Here is a 14353-nt window from a genome sequence, read left to right on the forward strand (position 1 = left end):
GCCTGCCTCTGCCTCCTGAGTGCTGGGATTAAAGGCGTGCGCCGCCACTGCCCGGCTCAACATATTTTTATTTATGTAAATGACGCATGAGTACCTACAAAGAAATACTGGTCAGTGAATGTTTCCCTCACTCTCTCGCTTTCCCAGAGCATCAGATCCACAACACAGATCTCCACGGCAAAGGCCTGCATGTGGGTTGTCTTGTCACACGTGCAGTGTGCACACTGAGTCAAGTTTATGAGTGGCTCCTGAGCCAGGAGTGGTGGCGCACGTCATTAATCCAACACTTGGGAGGCAGAGGCAGACGGATCTCTGTGAGTTCGAGGCCAGCCTGGTCTATAGAGCTAGTTCAAGGACAGTCAGGACTACACAGAGAAACTCTGTCTCAAAAAATCAAGATAGATAGATAGATAGATCTAGTTTTTTTTTAACAGTAAAACAGCGTACATTAGGCTTAACAAGGATTTAAATATCTGAGTTTTAAATCCTGATTTTTTTCCTCTTGTGTGCCTTAAAAATAATTTGTTATGGGAAAAAGCTTTATAAGTAAAAAAATCTTAACATTTTGAAGAAAATAATTTGTTGGAACTATGGGAATAGGTGTATCATTTTCCAAAATGTGTGTGTGTGTGTGTGTGTGTGTGTGTGTGTGTGTGTATGTGTGTGTATGTGTGGTACAGGCACATTCAGAGACTGGAAGAGAGCATTGGATCCCCTGGAGCTGAGTTACAGGTGGTTGTGAGCTGGAAACCAAATTTGGGTCCTCTGCAAAAGCAGAGTGAGTTTTAACTGCTGAGGCTCCTGCCGTGTGTGTGTGTTTGTTTGTGTGTGTGTGTGTGCGTGTGCGCGTGTGTCGTGTGTGTAATTTTTTGTTGAAGGTTTTCTTATATATAAAGTCCATAGTTTCATTGGCTTTAAAAGCAGATAAGGGGCTGGAAAGATAGCTCCGTAACTAAGAGCACTGACAGATCCCCCAGAGGAACCAAGTTTGATTCCCAGCACACACAAGGCAGGTTGCAATGACCTGTAACTCCAGTTCCAAGGGGTCTGATGCCCTCTTCTGGACTCTTCGGGTATTGCATACAAGTGGTGTACAGACCCTTGCATTCAGATAAAACAGTCATATACCTAAAATAAGATAAAATAACATTTAAAAATCAAGTTAAAATTGCTTAAAATAAAAAACAATTTGTAAATAGAAAATATGTCTTTATCTTACCAGCAAATTAAAAGAGACTTTAGCCAGGTGGGGTACCACATAGCTGTAATCAATCATAGCACTTGGGAGGCAGAGGCAGGAGGATCAGGACTTCAAGGTCACCCCCAACACAGAGAGTTCGAGGTCAGCTGCAGCTATACTAGACCCTGTGTTAAACAAACAAAAAACCTTGAGGACCCAAATGCCTGCTGTGATGGTCTGAATGAGAATAGTCCCCATGTTTTAATACCTGGTCCCCATAGTTGGTGAGCTAGGTGGAAAGGATTAAGAGTGGCCTTATTGGAGGAGGTTTGTCACTGAGGGTGGGCTTCGAGGTTTCAGAAGCCCATGCCACTCCCACGTAGCTCTCTCTGTGTCTCGTGCTTGTCGGGAAGGGTGTAGCTCTCAGTTACTGCTGTGCCTGCCGCCGCCACGCCCTCAACCGTGAGGACCATGGACTCACCCTCTGAAACCATCAGCACCAATAAACCCTTCCTTCTATACATTGCCTTGGTCATGGTGTCTAATCACAGCAACACAGATGGGATTAAGACACCTGCTGTGGCATTGTATGACCACGCTGAATGCAGTCTCAACCATATGGTGGCCTAAATGTGACCCGCCTAATGAGAGCATGACATCAGTTACATGCCAGCACGAATGCCAGGAAATCTTACAAGGCCCTGGCCCTGGATGGCTGCTGAGAAGGGAGGGTAGTTTTCCCTGGGGATGAGCCCCTGACAGGTGGTTGAGGCCCAAATGGCCAACTCTATACTTATTTATTTAGTATGTATACAATATTCTGTCTGTGTGTATATCTGCAAGCCAGAAGAGGGCACCAGACCCCATTACAGATGGTTGTGAGCCACCATGTGGTTGCTGGGAATCGAACTCAGGACCTTTGGGAGAGCAGGCAATGCTCTTAACCACTGAGCCATCTCTCCAGCCCCTAAATGGCCAACTCTAAACACACATATATGAACCACACAAATGGATTCAGTAGGTTCTGCATCTCTCTGTGTGAATGTTGTAATAATGTTTGAAGAAGAGTGAATTTGAGAGGGAGTGGGAGAGCACAGGAGGCTGTCACAGGCCAGAAGAGGGTTAGAAATGAAGTAAATACAGGATTTATGAAAGATTCTCAAAAAATTAATTTTAAAAGGGATTTTAGACTCAAATAGTATTTCCAGCATTTAATTGTGGAAACCGAGGCTGATTGTCTCAGAGTCACCCTGCTGTCTTTATAGCTTGGATATGATTATAGTAATCAGATCTCCAGAGCATGAAAATCGCATCCTTATTTGTGGTGGTTTGAAAGAAAATGGCCCTATTAGGAGGTGTGGCTTTGTTGGAGGAAGTGTGTCACTGTGGAGGCGGGCTTTGAAGTTGCATATGCTCAAGCCATGCTCAGTGTCTCAGACCACTTCCTGTTGCCTGCTCTAAGATCTAGAGCACTATGTCTGCCTGCACACCACCATGTCCCACCATGATGATAATGGACTGAGCTTCTAAACTGTAAGTTGCCCAATTAAATGCCTTTCTTTATAAGAGTTGTTGTGGTCATGCGTCTCTTCACAGCAACAGAAACCCTAAAACATTATTTAAACACAATATATCGAAATATCCATAAACCCAGACCCCAGGAAGAAGGCTGCATGGCTGTAATCACTTAGTATTTGTTTCCCAAACAGAACATGATGGGTTGGGTAACTGAGAGCAATCTCAGTTGGTAATAGGTAGCTTCACATGGAAACCACAGAGGGTGGGGTGGCTGGAACGCAGGAATCGCTGGTTCTATCTCCCTTCATCCCTTCTTTCCTAAAGACAATGCATAACTAGGAGCCAGAGCATTGTGGGAGAGCCTTCTGGAAACTGAGATGCATCCCACAGGGCCCTTGGAAAGTGTTGCTATTTCAGGTCACTCATCTCTGTGGAGGTCCAGACTCGGAACAGGGATCAATTCTCTAATGATTTTGGAGCTGTGGAAACTTAGACGCTCCACAAATATGTATCCAATGGCTGTAAGTTGTTCCAGGGCACACATTACCAGCCGCGAATTGCAAAAGCAGCATTCTGTCTGACTGGAGGGAGAACCGTGCTGGTTTGTCTTTTGTTGGCTTTGGTCAGTTTGACGCAGGCTGGAGTCATCTGGGAAGAGGGGACCTCAGCCGAGAAAGTGCCCACATCACATTGGCCTGTAGGCACAGCTGTGGGAGTTTTCCTGCCTGACGGTTGTTGCAGAAGAGCCCAGCCCAGTGTGGGTGGTGCCACCCCTGCTGGGTGGTCCTGGGTGTATAAGAAGTGAATTGAGCAAACAAGGAGTGTAGTAATACGAGCAGTGGGCTGCTTCCCGCCACCCGGCAGCCATCACGGCTAGCTTTGCCCGAAATAATTACACAGACACTGTATTCATTTAATCACTGCTTGGCCATTTCTATCTAGCCTTTTCTCAGCTAACTCTCACACCTGGACTAGCCCATCTCTAATAATCTGCTGTAGCCCACAAGGTGGCTTACCACGGAGATTCTAGCCTACGTCCATCCTGGGTCGGAGCTTCATCGTGTGTGCCTCAGAGAGCAGAGCTCTCACCTCTGCCCACAAGAGTGGAGCATCTCGTGTCTCTCTGAGGCGTCTGCCCCTGAGAGGAGAGCTGTGGAGTCTCTGAGCTCACTTCCTCTTCCTCCCAGCATTCTGCTCCGTTCACTCCTCCCATCTACGTTCTAACCTATCAGGGCAAGCAGTTTCTTTATTTAATTAACCAATGGCCTTCCTCCATCAAAGGAGCAAGCCAGTAAGCTGTGTTCTCTTATGGCCTCTGCTTCAGTTCCTGCCTTCAGGTTCCTTGCTTGAGTTCCTGCCCTGACTTCCCTTCAGCTGTAAGATGAAACAAGCCCTCTCCTCCCTAAGCTGTGCTTGATCGATGTTTTTATCACAACATGCAAAGGCAAATGAAGACACTACTAACCCTTCCAGTGAAGCACCAAGTGCTAAGCAGCTACATTTATGTGTTAGCTGTGAGGTTAAGACTTAGCGACCTCACCACTCCAGCCTTTACCCCTTTAAGATGGAGAAGGGGAGAGAAAGTGAGAGCCTCTGTCTCTTTTAAGTTAGACTATCAGGCTGGAAGGACTTTTGTACAGGGAGAGAGCCTTGGAGGTTTGGGTGTGGCAGAGTCACTGAAATCTATGGGTATGATCTGGGATTAGAATTAAATACTGGGTGAGAAGGAAAGAGATTTTACAGCTTTCAGTTTCATTCAGAGGACCAGTAAGATGGCTCAGCAGCTGCTCCCCAAGACTGACGACCTGAGTTTGATCCCTAGAACCTACAACCCCAAAAGCTGTCCTCTGACCTACTCCCGGTGTACTGAAAAGAGATGTGTGTGAAATGGCGCCCAGACAGAAGCCACACACCCACTTCCATCAGAGCAGCGACCGTCGCTGGCAGGTGTGCGCAGATGGCTTGGTCCAACCCTCCTGCTGTTAGAGATTCAGGAAGCCAGGGCTAAAATTGGACGGGCTGACTTCACTTTGGCAGGAGGCACACGGAAAGGCAGGCTTCAAGAGCAGCAAGTACTGAAGGAGCCCCCACGCTGAGTCACACCTGTGGAGTGATGTAACGGAGGAACTGAGCGGAACGCAATTTTCTCGTTACTCCTTTAACCGTCAAGGTTTTTTGGGTACTTGGAAGATACCAACATGACTTAGGAAATTTAATCAATCAAAAAAATGTCTGAGTAATTGGATTGTGGAAACTCAATGAGAAAAGCAGAGCTACTATACTGGATTAAAGACTTTTGGGGTTTTTTCTTTTATAATTCAAGGGCTTTGGGAATAAAAAGCTTGTCAGATTGAAAGATGCCACTTTGTGGTAGAATTCTTGCCTAGCGTGCACAAGATTCTGTGTTCAGTTCCAGTACCACGCACACACATACATACATACATGTGCACGTGCACACACATGAGCACATGCACACATGCATACACGCATGCATGTGCACACGCGTGTGCGCTGCATGCACATGAATATACACATGTGCACACACATGCCTGAGCACACATACATGCCTGAGCACACAATGCTTGTATGAGCACGTGTACGCATGCACGCATGCACACACAGCACGTGCCTAGCCCCTTTGGTTTGCCTGCTGATGTGACTAGATGTGCCCACACTGAACTAGTAGCTGCGGTGGGAAATGCACTCCCTTATTCAGTGGCACAGCTTCCTGCCGAAATGGCCATAAGGCCAGAGCAGGCAGTGCTTGTACCAACCCCACAATCACAGCTGCCCCAAGTCAATATAACTATCAGTATTTAATACCCGTAAACGTTAGGGCGAAGCCTCACTAAAGAAATGCCAATTTTGATGTATTTGGACAAGATTTTAATTTATTGCAATCGTCTCTAGAAATTTGAGCATGTGACAGTACCACAGTACCATGGAGGAAAGTCAGCGCCACCACTGCGCCAAGGACAGTCAGTCCCCAGCAAGAGGGGCTCAGAAGCCAAGGAGAGATATTATGTCGAGAAGTGGTTGTAGCTGCAGAGTCTAGCCGTGAGAACCCAGACGACAGTGCATGTCCTTTGGTCTCTTTCCTAGTGGTTCTCTCTCGGTGTATTTCTGGGAAGTTCGGGTCTGAGACAGATTACGAGAAGTAGACAAAGCGTGCCGTTTCATTGCATGGACTGAGTTAGCGGCTCCTGGAACTGGACATGCCTAGAGCAGGGGTTCTCAACTGTGGGTGTAACCCCCGTGGGGTGAATGACCCCGTCACAGGGCTGCTCCAAACCACCAGAAAACACATATTTACATTGACTCACAACAGTAGCACCTTTACAGCTATGAAGTAGCGATGGAAATAACTATGGCTGGGGATCAGCACAGCCTGAGGGGCAGATGAAAGGGTGGCAGCGTTAGGAAGGTGAGGACCTCTGCTCCGGAGCGAGCGTGTGGCCCTGAGGGTCATTGGGGCGTTGCTGATCCACGAGGCTCTATGGAATACCTAGAGCTAAGTTTAAATCAGCTAAAATAAAACTGAAATGCATATTTTAGAAAAGCTAACAAATTTTATTCCCTACTGCTATTAATATGTTTGTTAATATAGTTATATCAATTTGTAAGATTAATATAAAATATACATTTTCTTATGCATGGATTCATGATCCTGTGGCTTAGTATTGTGAATTTTGGTTACTTTTTTAAAATACAGAATTTAATAAAATAAATTTCACCTGAAAGACATAGTTATTATTTTAAAACATCATGTTATTTAGAATTTACCACCATGGCCCAAATTTGGCTACTCCTATTGTAACACAAATGCCTTCTGCTTGGGTGACTAGGAATTATTGAGTTAAGATGTGTTTCTTTTTCTTTTTTTTTTTTTGGTTTTTCGAGACAGGGTTTCTCTGTGGCTTTGGAGCCTGTCCTGGCACTAGCTCTGTAGACCAGGCTGGTCTCGAACTCACAGAGATCCGCGTGCCTCTGCCTCCCAAGTGCTGGGATTAAAGGCATGCGCCACCATCGCCCGGCTCTTTAAGATGTGTTTCTTAAGCGCTTACTTGGTGCTTCACTAAAAAAAAAAAAATTCTGGAGCTTGAAAAGTTGTGAAGTTATTCTGGCTCTCATTTCGTCAGCTCGACACAAGCTGGAGTCATCTCAGTTGAGAAAATAGCAGCATCAGATGGGCCTGTGAGCAAGCCCCACATGCGTCCCCCATCCTAATGGATGGTTGATGAGGGAGATCCCGGCTAGCTGTTAACAGTGCCACCCCAGGCTGCTGGTCCCAGGTCTGTAAGGAAGCCGGCTGAGCAAGGCACGGGAGGGAGCAGGCCAGTAAGCAGCTCCCACCATGGCCTTTGCATCAGCTCCTGCTCCAGGTTCCTGCCCTGACTTCTCTTCACGATGGACTCTAAGCTATAAGATGAAACACACCCTCTTCTCCCAGGGCGTATTTGTCCATGGTCTTTATTACAGCAATAGACGCCGAGCCTGGACAGTTATTAATCTTATGGTTTCCCCCAAGGTGTCTGCCTTGCTCTACTTTACAGACCAGAATTCTGAGCCGTGCTGCTAAGGCTCCGCTCTGAAGGCGGTACGTTTTCCTAACCCTTGGTTCAGCCGTTTTAATCACTTGGGGTCTTAGTAAACTAAACCCTGGGTCGATTAGGTGAGATTTCTAGTAAGTTCCTTGATATGAATCTTTTTGTTTTTTTGAGACAGGGTGTCTCTGTAATTTTGGAGCCTTTCCTGGAACTCACTCTGTAGACCAGGCTGGCCTTGAACTCACAGAGATCTGCCTTTCTCTGCCTCCTGGGTGCTGGGATTAAAGGCGGGTGTCACCACCCAGCTCTTGGTATGAATCTTGAACCAGAGCTATTTATAATTTCCAGACACTGCAGTTACATAAAGTTACCAAGAACAAATCTGTTTTCCGAAGCGGGTTTAATAATACCTTAGTCCTTTCTGTACAAAACTACTTTGACTTTGCCATCATCTCTTCCTCCTCCTCCTCCTCCTCCTCCTCCTCCTCCTCCTCCTCCTCCTCCTCCCTCCTCCTCCTCCTCCTAGTGTACAGGCACATGGGTGTGAGTGCAGCCCCGAGGTCAACCGTGGGTGTTGTTCCTCGCAGTTCTACTCACTGTTTTATGCTATTGCTTTTTCTCTCTTTCTGCCTCCTCCTCCCCTCCTGCGCATCCTCCCCTCTGTCTTCCCTTCCCTTCATCCCCACTTTTACCTTCACCTCCCCTCCTCTGATGGGGTCTCTATCTAGGATCTGGGCTGACTAGGCTGGCTTGCCAGAGAGCCCCAGGGTTGGTATTACAAGCACACACCACCACACCCAGCTTCCTGTGTGAGCCTTGGGGATTGAAGTCCAGTTGGAGTGCTTGCACAGTGCCTTAGCTAGACTTTCTAGTGCTTCCTGAAACACCATGGCCGAGAAGCAAGCTGGCTTACACTTCAGCCAAGAGAATGCAGGACAGGAACTCAAACAGGGCAGGAACCTGGAGGCAGGAACTGATGCAGAGGCCATGGAGGGGAGCTGCTTACCGACTTGCTTGGCCTGCCTTGCTCAGCCCACCTTCTTATAGAACCCAGGACCAGCGCCCAGGGTTGGCACCACCCACCATGTGCTGGGCCCTCCTCCACTGATATCACTAAATGAGAAAATGCCTTACAGCTGGATCTCAAGAAGGCATTTCCTCAGCTGAGGCTCCTTCTTCAGATGACTCTAGCTTGCATCAAATTGACACACAAAACCAGCCAGTATACATAGCAAGCCCTTTACCAACTGAGCTATCTCTTCCAGCCACTACTTCACTAATTTTTAAAAATTAGCTAGTACTTCATAAAAAGAAAATTATGAGCCATATGGAAGTAATAGCATTGTGTCATGTTTTAACTTTCGTGTTAGATTTACAACATTGAAGTCTAATTATGAATAACAAACAACCACATGTACTGTTCCACCGAGTGTGCCACGATGTGCTCTCGACACAGTGGAAACAATGACCAATGAAGTAGGCGTTTTCTGATTAGGAGAGCAGGTTTTTCTTGGCAGCGGTTATTTGATTTTGCCAATTTCAAAAGTGGCTATGTTGGTGGGTGAGACAGTTACAGAAAATATGTATACAGTCCGTATGCAGAACACATGCCCTGGCCAAAGAGTCTATGTTCAAAATCCAGCAGAATCCAGGTCCTGGAAACTGAATCTCACGCTCACAGACATTTAATATTGTGCTTAGCTTGTAACTTTAAGTGAGCAGCAAAGAATTTTACATTCCTTACAACTTGCTACTGTCTTTAACGGTGACTCTGCCTTCTTTTTTAATTTATTTTAAATTTGTATTTATTATTATGTGTGTGTGTTTAAGGCGCACATGTGGAAGGCAGTGGGAATCTTTACAGAGCCTGCTCTTTCTACCTTTGCATGGGTTGTGGGATTGCGTTCAGGTTATCAGGTTTTCGTGGCGAGCACATTTACCTGTGAGCCATCTTGTAGGCCTTCTGCCTCTATTTCTATGAAGGGCGTGTTTTAAAAGTCTGAGAAATTTATCACGCAGTGCTTCAATTTGTATTTGTGGATACTTCATTTACATGTTCTGCTACACTCTTCTTGTCCCCTTTGCTAGCTGCGGTAGCAAGGACTTTGAGAGAACAGTCCACTCTATTTTCTTTTTGCTGACGGTGGTGGTGGCCGAGGCGAGCTTCAAGTTGTTCACTTTGAATGCACTCCATAGCTGAGACTGGCTTTGAACTCTTGGCTCTGTGCCTCCTGAGGGCTTAGTTTATGTTGTAGCCCGTTTTCCTGCCCCTTCCAGAGACTGTGTTAGGTTTGTAGTGAGGCTTCAATGTGTAACTGTCACCGTAAGGCATGCTTCAAAACATGGCTGTAATATGTTTTTATGTTTTTTGCAGGAAAATTTTTTGGCAACAGATGGCTTCCTTGTGGATTACTTTAATGAGTTCTTAAGCCTTCCCGTGAGTACATTATCATGTTCTATTTATATTATTACAGCAAGGTATTTATAAATTATTAGTGTGTGTGTGTGAGTGTGTATGTGTAAGTGTGAATGTGTATGTTTGAGTGTATGTGTGTGTTTGTGAGTATGTGTATGAATATGTGTGTGTTGAAGAGCATATGTGAGTGTGCATGTGTGTGAGTGTGGGGACATATGTGTGCTCATGCGTGTGAGTGTGTGCATGTATGTGCATGCTGAAGAGTGTGAGAGTGTGTGCATATGTGTGTACATGTGTGTGTGCATATGTGTGAGTGTGCGCATGTGTGTGCATGCTGAAGAGTGTAGAGTGTGCGCACATGTGCATATGTGGGTGTGTACATGTGTGCACTCATGCGTGTGAGTGTGTGCATATGTGTGTACATGTGTGTGTGCACATGTGCGAGTGTGCGCATGTGTGTGAGTGTGGGGACATATGTGTGTGCTCATGCGTGCACATGTGTGTATGCATGTGTGTGCATGCTGAAGAGTGTGAGAGTGTGTGCTTATGTGCATATGTGGTTGTGTACATGTGCGCGCTCATGCGTGTGAGTGTGTGCATATGTGTGTGAGTGTGTGCATGTGTGTGTGTGCATGTGGGTGTGTGCACATGTGTTTGTGTGAGTGTGTGCGTGTGTGTGCATATGTGGGTGTGCTCATGTGTGTGAGTGCGTGCATATGTGTGTGAGTGTGTGCATGTGTGTGTGCATATGTGTGCATGTGTGTGAGTGTGGGGACATGTGTGTGCTCATTTGTGCATGCATGTGTGTGCATGCTGGAGCGTGAGAGTGTGTGCATATGTGCATACATGGGTGTGTGCATGTGCACACGCTCATGCGTGTGAGTGTGTACATGACTGTGTGCATATGTGTGAGTGTGTGCATGTGTGTGTGCATATGTGTGTGCATATGTGTGTGAGTGCATGTGTGTGTGCTCATGTGTGTGATTGTGTGTGGTGTGTGTGCTGGAGAGTATATGTGTGTGTGCATATGTGTGTGACTGTGTGTGTGTGCATATGTGCACTTGTGGAGGTCAGAGGACAATGTCATGGAGTCAGCTTTCTCTTTCCACCATATATGGAACTCAAGTCATCAGGCTTGAGCAGCAGGTACCTTTACCATGGAGCCACCTCCCCAACCCCAAAGCCTGGACTATCTTGTCAGACATATCTATCAAATATACTTTTTCTTAGACACACTGAAAGGCTAGATGAGATGGCACATGCCTTTAATTCCAGCACTCAGGGGGCACAGACAGGTCAGATCTCTTTGAGTTTGAAGCCATCCTGACCCACATTGAAAATCCCTAGCCAGCTAGGTCTACATAGTGAATCCTGGTCTCAAAAATTAAAATAAAGATAAATCAATTAAGGTAAATTGTGGATGTGATTAATCACACCTCTAACTCCAGCACTCTGAAGCCTGAGGCAAGAGAACTGGCATAAATATTCAAGGCCAATGTGGGCTATGGAATGAGATCCTAAAAAAACAAGCAAATAAATAAAATAAAGATCAATTAAGAAATTTTTGCTCGGTTCGTATCTCTTTATAGCTAAACATTTGTACTTGAAACCTATTTAGAAATATTCCTATTGAAGAAACTGGAGTTTCCTTGCGCATCAAAAGCTATCTGTACAAAGTTCTGACCTGCTGCATGTGGCAGCGTATTAAACCTCAAGCAGTGATAAGGACAATATCAAACTCTCAAGAAACTACTTTATGTTTTTTTTTCAAACCTTAGGTTATTATTGTTATCCTCTTGGCAAGCCATTAAAGCAGAATTTGTATTTAAGGCAATTAGAGTTTGTACCAGTGATAAATAAGACGTGGAACACACAGGTGGATGCCGATTCGTAGAGTTTCAGCTCAATAGCAATGATTGACAGAATGGCTGTTAAGAGATTCGGGAAACGTAACACAAGAGTTCCTGAAATGGTTTACCTTGTCCTGTAGAAATAAAATCAGTGAGGAATGGCATTTCAAAGGAAGTTAAAGCTTTCTAGATGGTTCATAAAAGCAGGAAACTTGCTTTGTTAAAATTTTTACAGGTAAAGGGCTGGGAATGTAGCTCAGGTAATAGCTCATGTTTACCCACCATGTACCAAACCCTGGATGGATCCCCAGCACCACCCAAACCAGGCACGGTGGTGGCTCAAGCCTGCAGGGCTAGCATCTGGGAGGTGGGGTCAGCATCCTTAGCTGTGTGATCCTGTCTCAAGAAAACCAAACAAGCAAGCAAGCAAGCAAACAAACAAACAAAAAAACCCAACAAAACAAAATTAACCAGGAAAAAAATGGAACATAGAGAAGTCGCACATAATGTTGAGGAGTGGATGGTAAACCGTGTTACAGCCCGACCACTGCCCAAGTCTTTGGAAGGGGGAAAGGACTGAGTGCCTTGTCCTTGCCAGGTCTGCACCAATGAGCCGTGCGTGAGCGAGCACTCGCTTTGTGAGTTTCTTTCCTCTCAAAGTCGTTCATGCTCTCTTTCTGATTTGATCCAACTAGGGACAGTGGAACTGGGCTACTAAGTCACCCATGCCCTTTCCAGAACCAGACAGGCCGCGCCCTGGGATATTCCCATGGGTCCTCGGGGCATTCTCCCTCACGCTCACAGTCTACTGTGTCACAGCCTCCAGCAGCTTCACAAAGTGCCAGGGTTCTGCTTTCCCGGATTATATACTCTCCCCGCCCTAGGCTCTGCAATCTCTGTTCTTCTCCCAGAAGCACATTTTGTAAAATATGAAAAAGTCACGCTTGCCTAGCAGACATAGAGGTACAGAGTGAGTTCAGGGCCGGCCTGGGACACGGGAGAAGGGGTGGGGTGGAAGTTAAGATACAGCTCAATAGTAGAGACCTCACCTAGCAGGCTCCCAACCCTGAGTCCCTTCCCAACACCTCACACACCCCAATCCAAAACCAACCAGTCAACACAAGAAACAGCTATAAATCTTAAATTTCAGTTTCTTGGCATTTATGTCTTGGAGACTGCCTTGGTGCTTTGATCCATGAAGCGAATGAGTTCCCTGCCACGTTCAGAAAAGCTATCAAGTTGTAGAAGTCAACCGAACAATAACAGAGAATCAAAGTCAAACATGATTACCTTTCAGTTTCTTGGAAGGGTGAGGCAGGAGGATCGCCCTAAGTTTGAGGCCAGCCTGGGCTACATAGTTTCAGACCCTGTTTAAAAAAAAAAAAAAAGGAAAAAAAATTTGTGGGAAAATTCAGCCACAGTCTTGCAACTCAGTCAAAGTAGACATTGCCAGTTTGTGTGTTTTCTTTCGGGCCTTTGCTCAGTGTGGCATCTGTGAGGAAGCTCCCTGAAGAGCTGCGTTTTTCATCCCTCTGCACACACACAAATCAGTTTTGTTGAAGGGGTGTGAAGGGTTTGAAGGAGTGTGAAGGGGTGTGAAGGGTGTGAAGGGGTGTGAAGGAGCTGTGGGTGATTCTCTCCCCTCCATTCATGACCCTTGTGCTTTCAGAAATACCACTTATTTAACCTTTTTATTTATTTCTCTAAACAACAAAACCAGTACATCTTACAGATTGCTATGGAGTGATGTAATGTATGTGACATACTAGAGTTTATTTTTTCTTTAACTCCACGGACTCACCTTCCATTCCTGAAAGAGGCAATCCCTTCATCTGACTTGGTGGATCAGCCTGGAGTGCTCTCCCATGCCACACAGATCTGTCATTGGTTTTGCCTTTTAAAAATTATTTTCATTAGAGATCTGGATGAGAAATTATAAGAGGGACCAATATTTTTCCAGTCTAAGTTCACTCAGCTAGTGAATGACAGGGTCCAGCCAAGGCCACATGGCACAGAAAGTTCTCGGTGTCCTACCACAGAACTAGGGACAGAAAGTAAACAGGTCATTTGGATAACAGGCCGAGACCTCATGCTTATTCTGATACATAAATGAAGTAAAACAAACAACACTAATGTGTTTGAGGGTACATTAACTGAAGTGGAGTTCAGATCAAGAAAAATATTAGTCTGGAGAGTAGAAGGCACCCGGATGTTTCTCTGGAAAAGGCTGAATTGTTAGACCACACTTGGAATATTGTGTTGCGATCTTGGTCCCATATGTTAAGAGTTGCTTTGCCAAGCCAGTCTCAGGGAGACTCAGCCCATGAACATGCAGGAAACCATGTCAGACTAGAAAGGGTTGAGAGACATGTGAGTGTTTGACCTGGCAGGGCGGCAAAGGTGGACTGGGGTCGCTCTTTCAAACATCAGAGAGCTAATCAAGGGATATGGGCTCACGCTCTGTGAAGCCAGATGCAGGGCAGCGTCCCATTTACGAGAATCTAGTTTACAAACAACAGGAAGGCTGGCCTGGGAGGTGGCAATCATGTATGTGGTGGTATTCAGGTGGGGCTGGGAAATGAGAGGGCTCTGTTGGAAGAGGACAAAGGGATGAAGGGAGGAGAGAGTTTTATCCGTTAAATTTTCCCTTAAGATGATTTCTATGACAGAGATTAGAAAATCATAAATAATACTGATGAATGTGGGATGGATCTTATCCCATGCTCTTATTGTATAGAAAAAGTGTTTTTCATCTATCTATCTATCTATCTATCTATCTATCTATCTATCTATCTATCTATCTATCTATCTATCTACTATCTATCATCTATCTATATCTATC

The 14353-nt window shown here is 45.5% G+C and overlaps 1 protein-coding gene across 5 annotated transcripts in view; it reads left to right on the forward strand.

Moving 5' to 3' along the window:
• Positions 1-14353, forward strand: part of Rgs22 (regulator of G protein signaling 22) — a 101740-nt gene that overhangs the window by 4938 nt on the left and 82449 nt on the right. For all 5 annotated transcript variants that reach the window (XR_003378835.1, XR_003378836.1, XR_003378834.1 and 2 more), the window contains exon 3: positions 9620-9682. Coding sequence is in view for 2 of the 5 variants with exons in the window: in XM_013354105.2 (XP_013209559.1) it covers positions 9620-9682 (63 nt within the window). In the remaining 3 variants the exon portion in view is untranslated. The remainder of the gene's footprint in view (positions 1-9619; positions 9683-14353) is intronic.

This window comes from Microtus ochrogaster, unplaced genomic scaffold, assembly GCF_000317375.1.
Source record: "Microtus ochrogaster isolate Prairie Vole_2 unplaced genomic scaffold, MicOch1.0 UNK29, whole genome shotgun sequence".
In the NCBI taxonomy this organism is placed as follows: Eukaryota; Metazoa; Chordata; class Mammalia; order Rodentia; family Cricetidae; genus Microtus; species Microtus ochrogaster.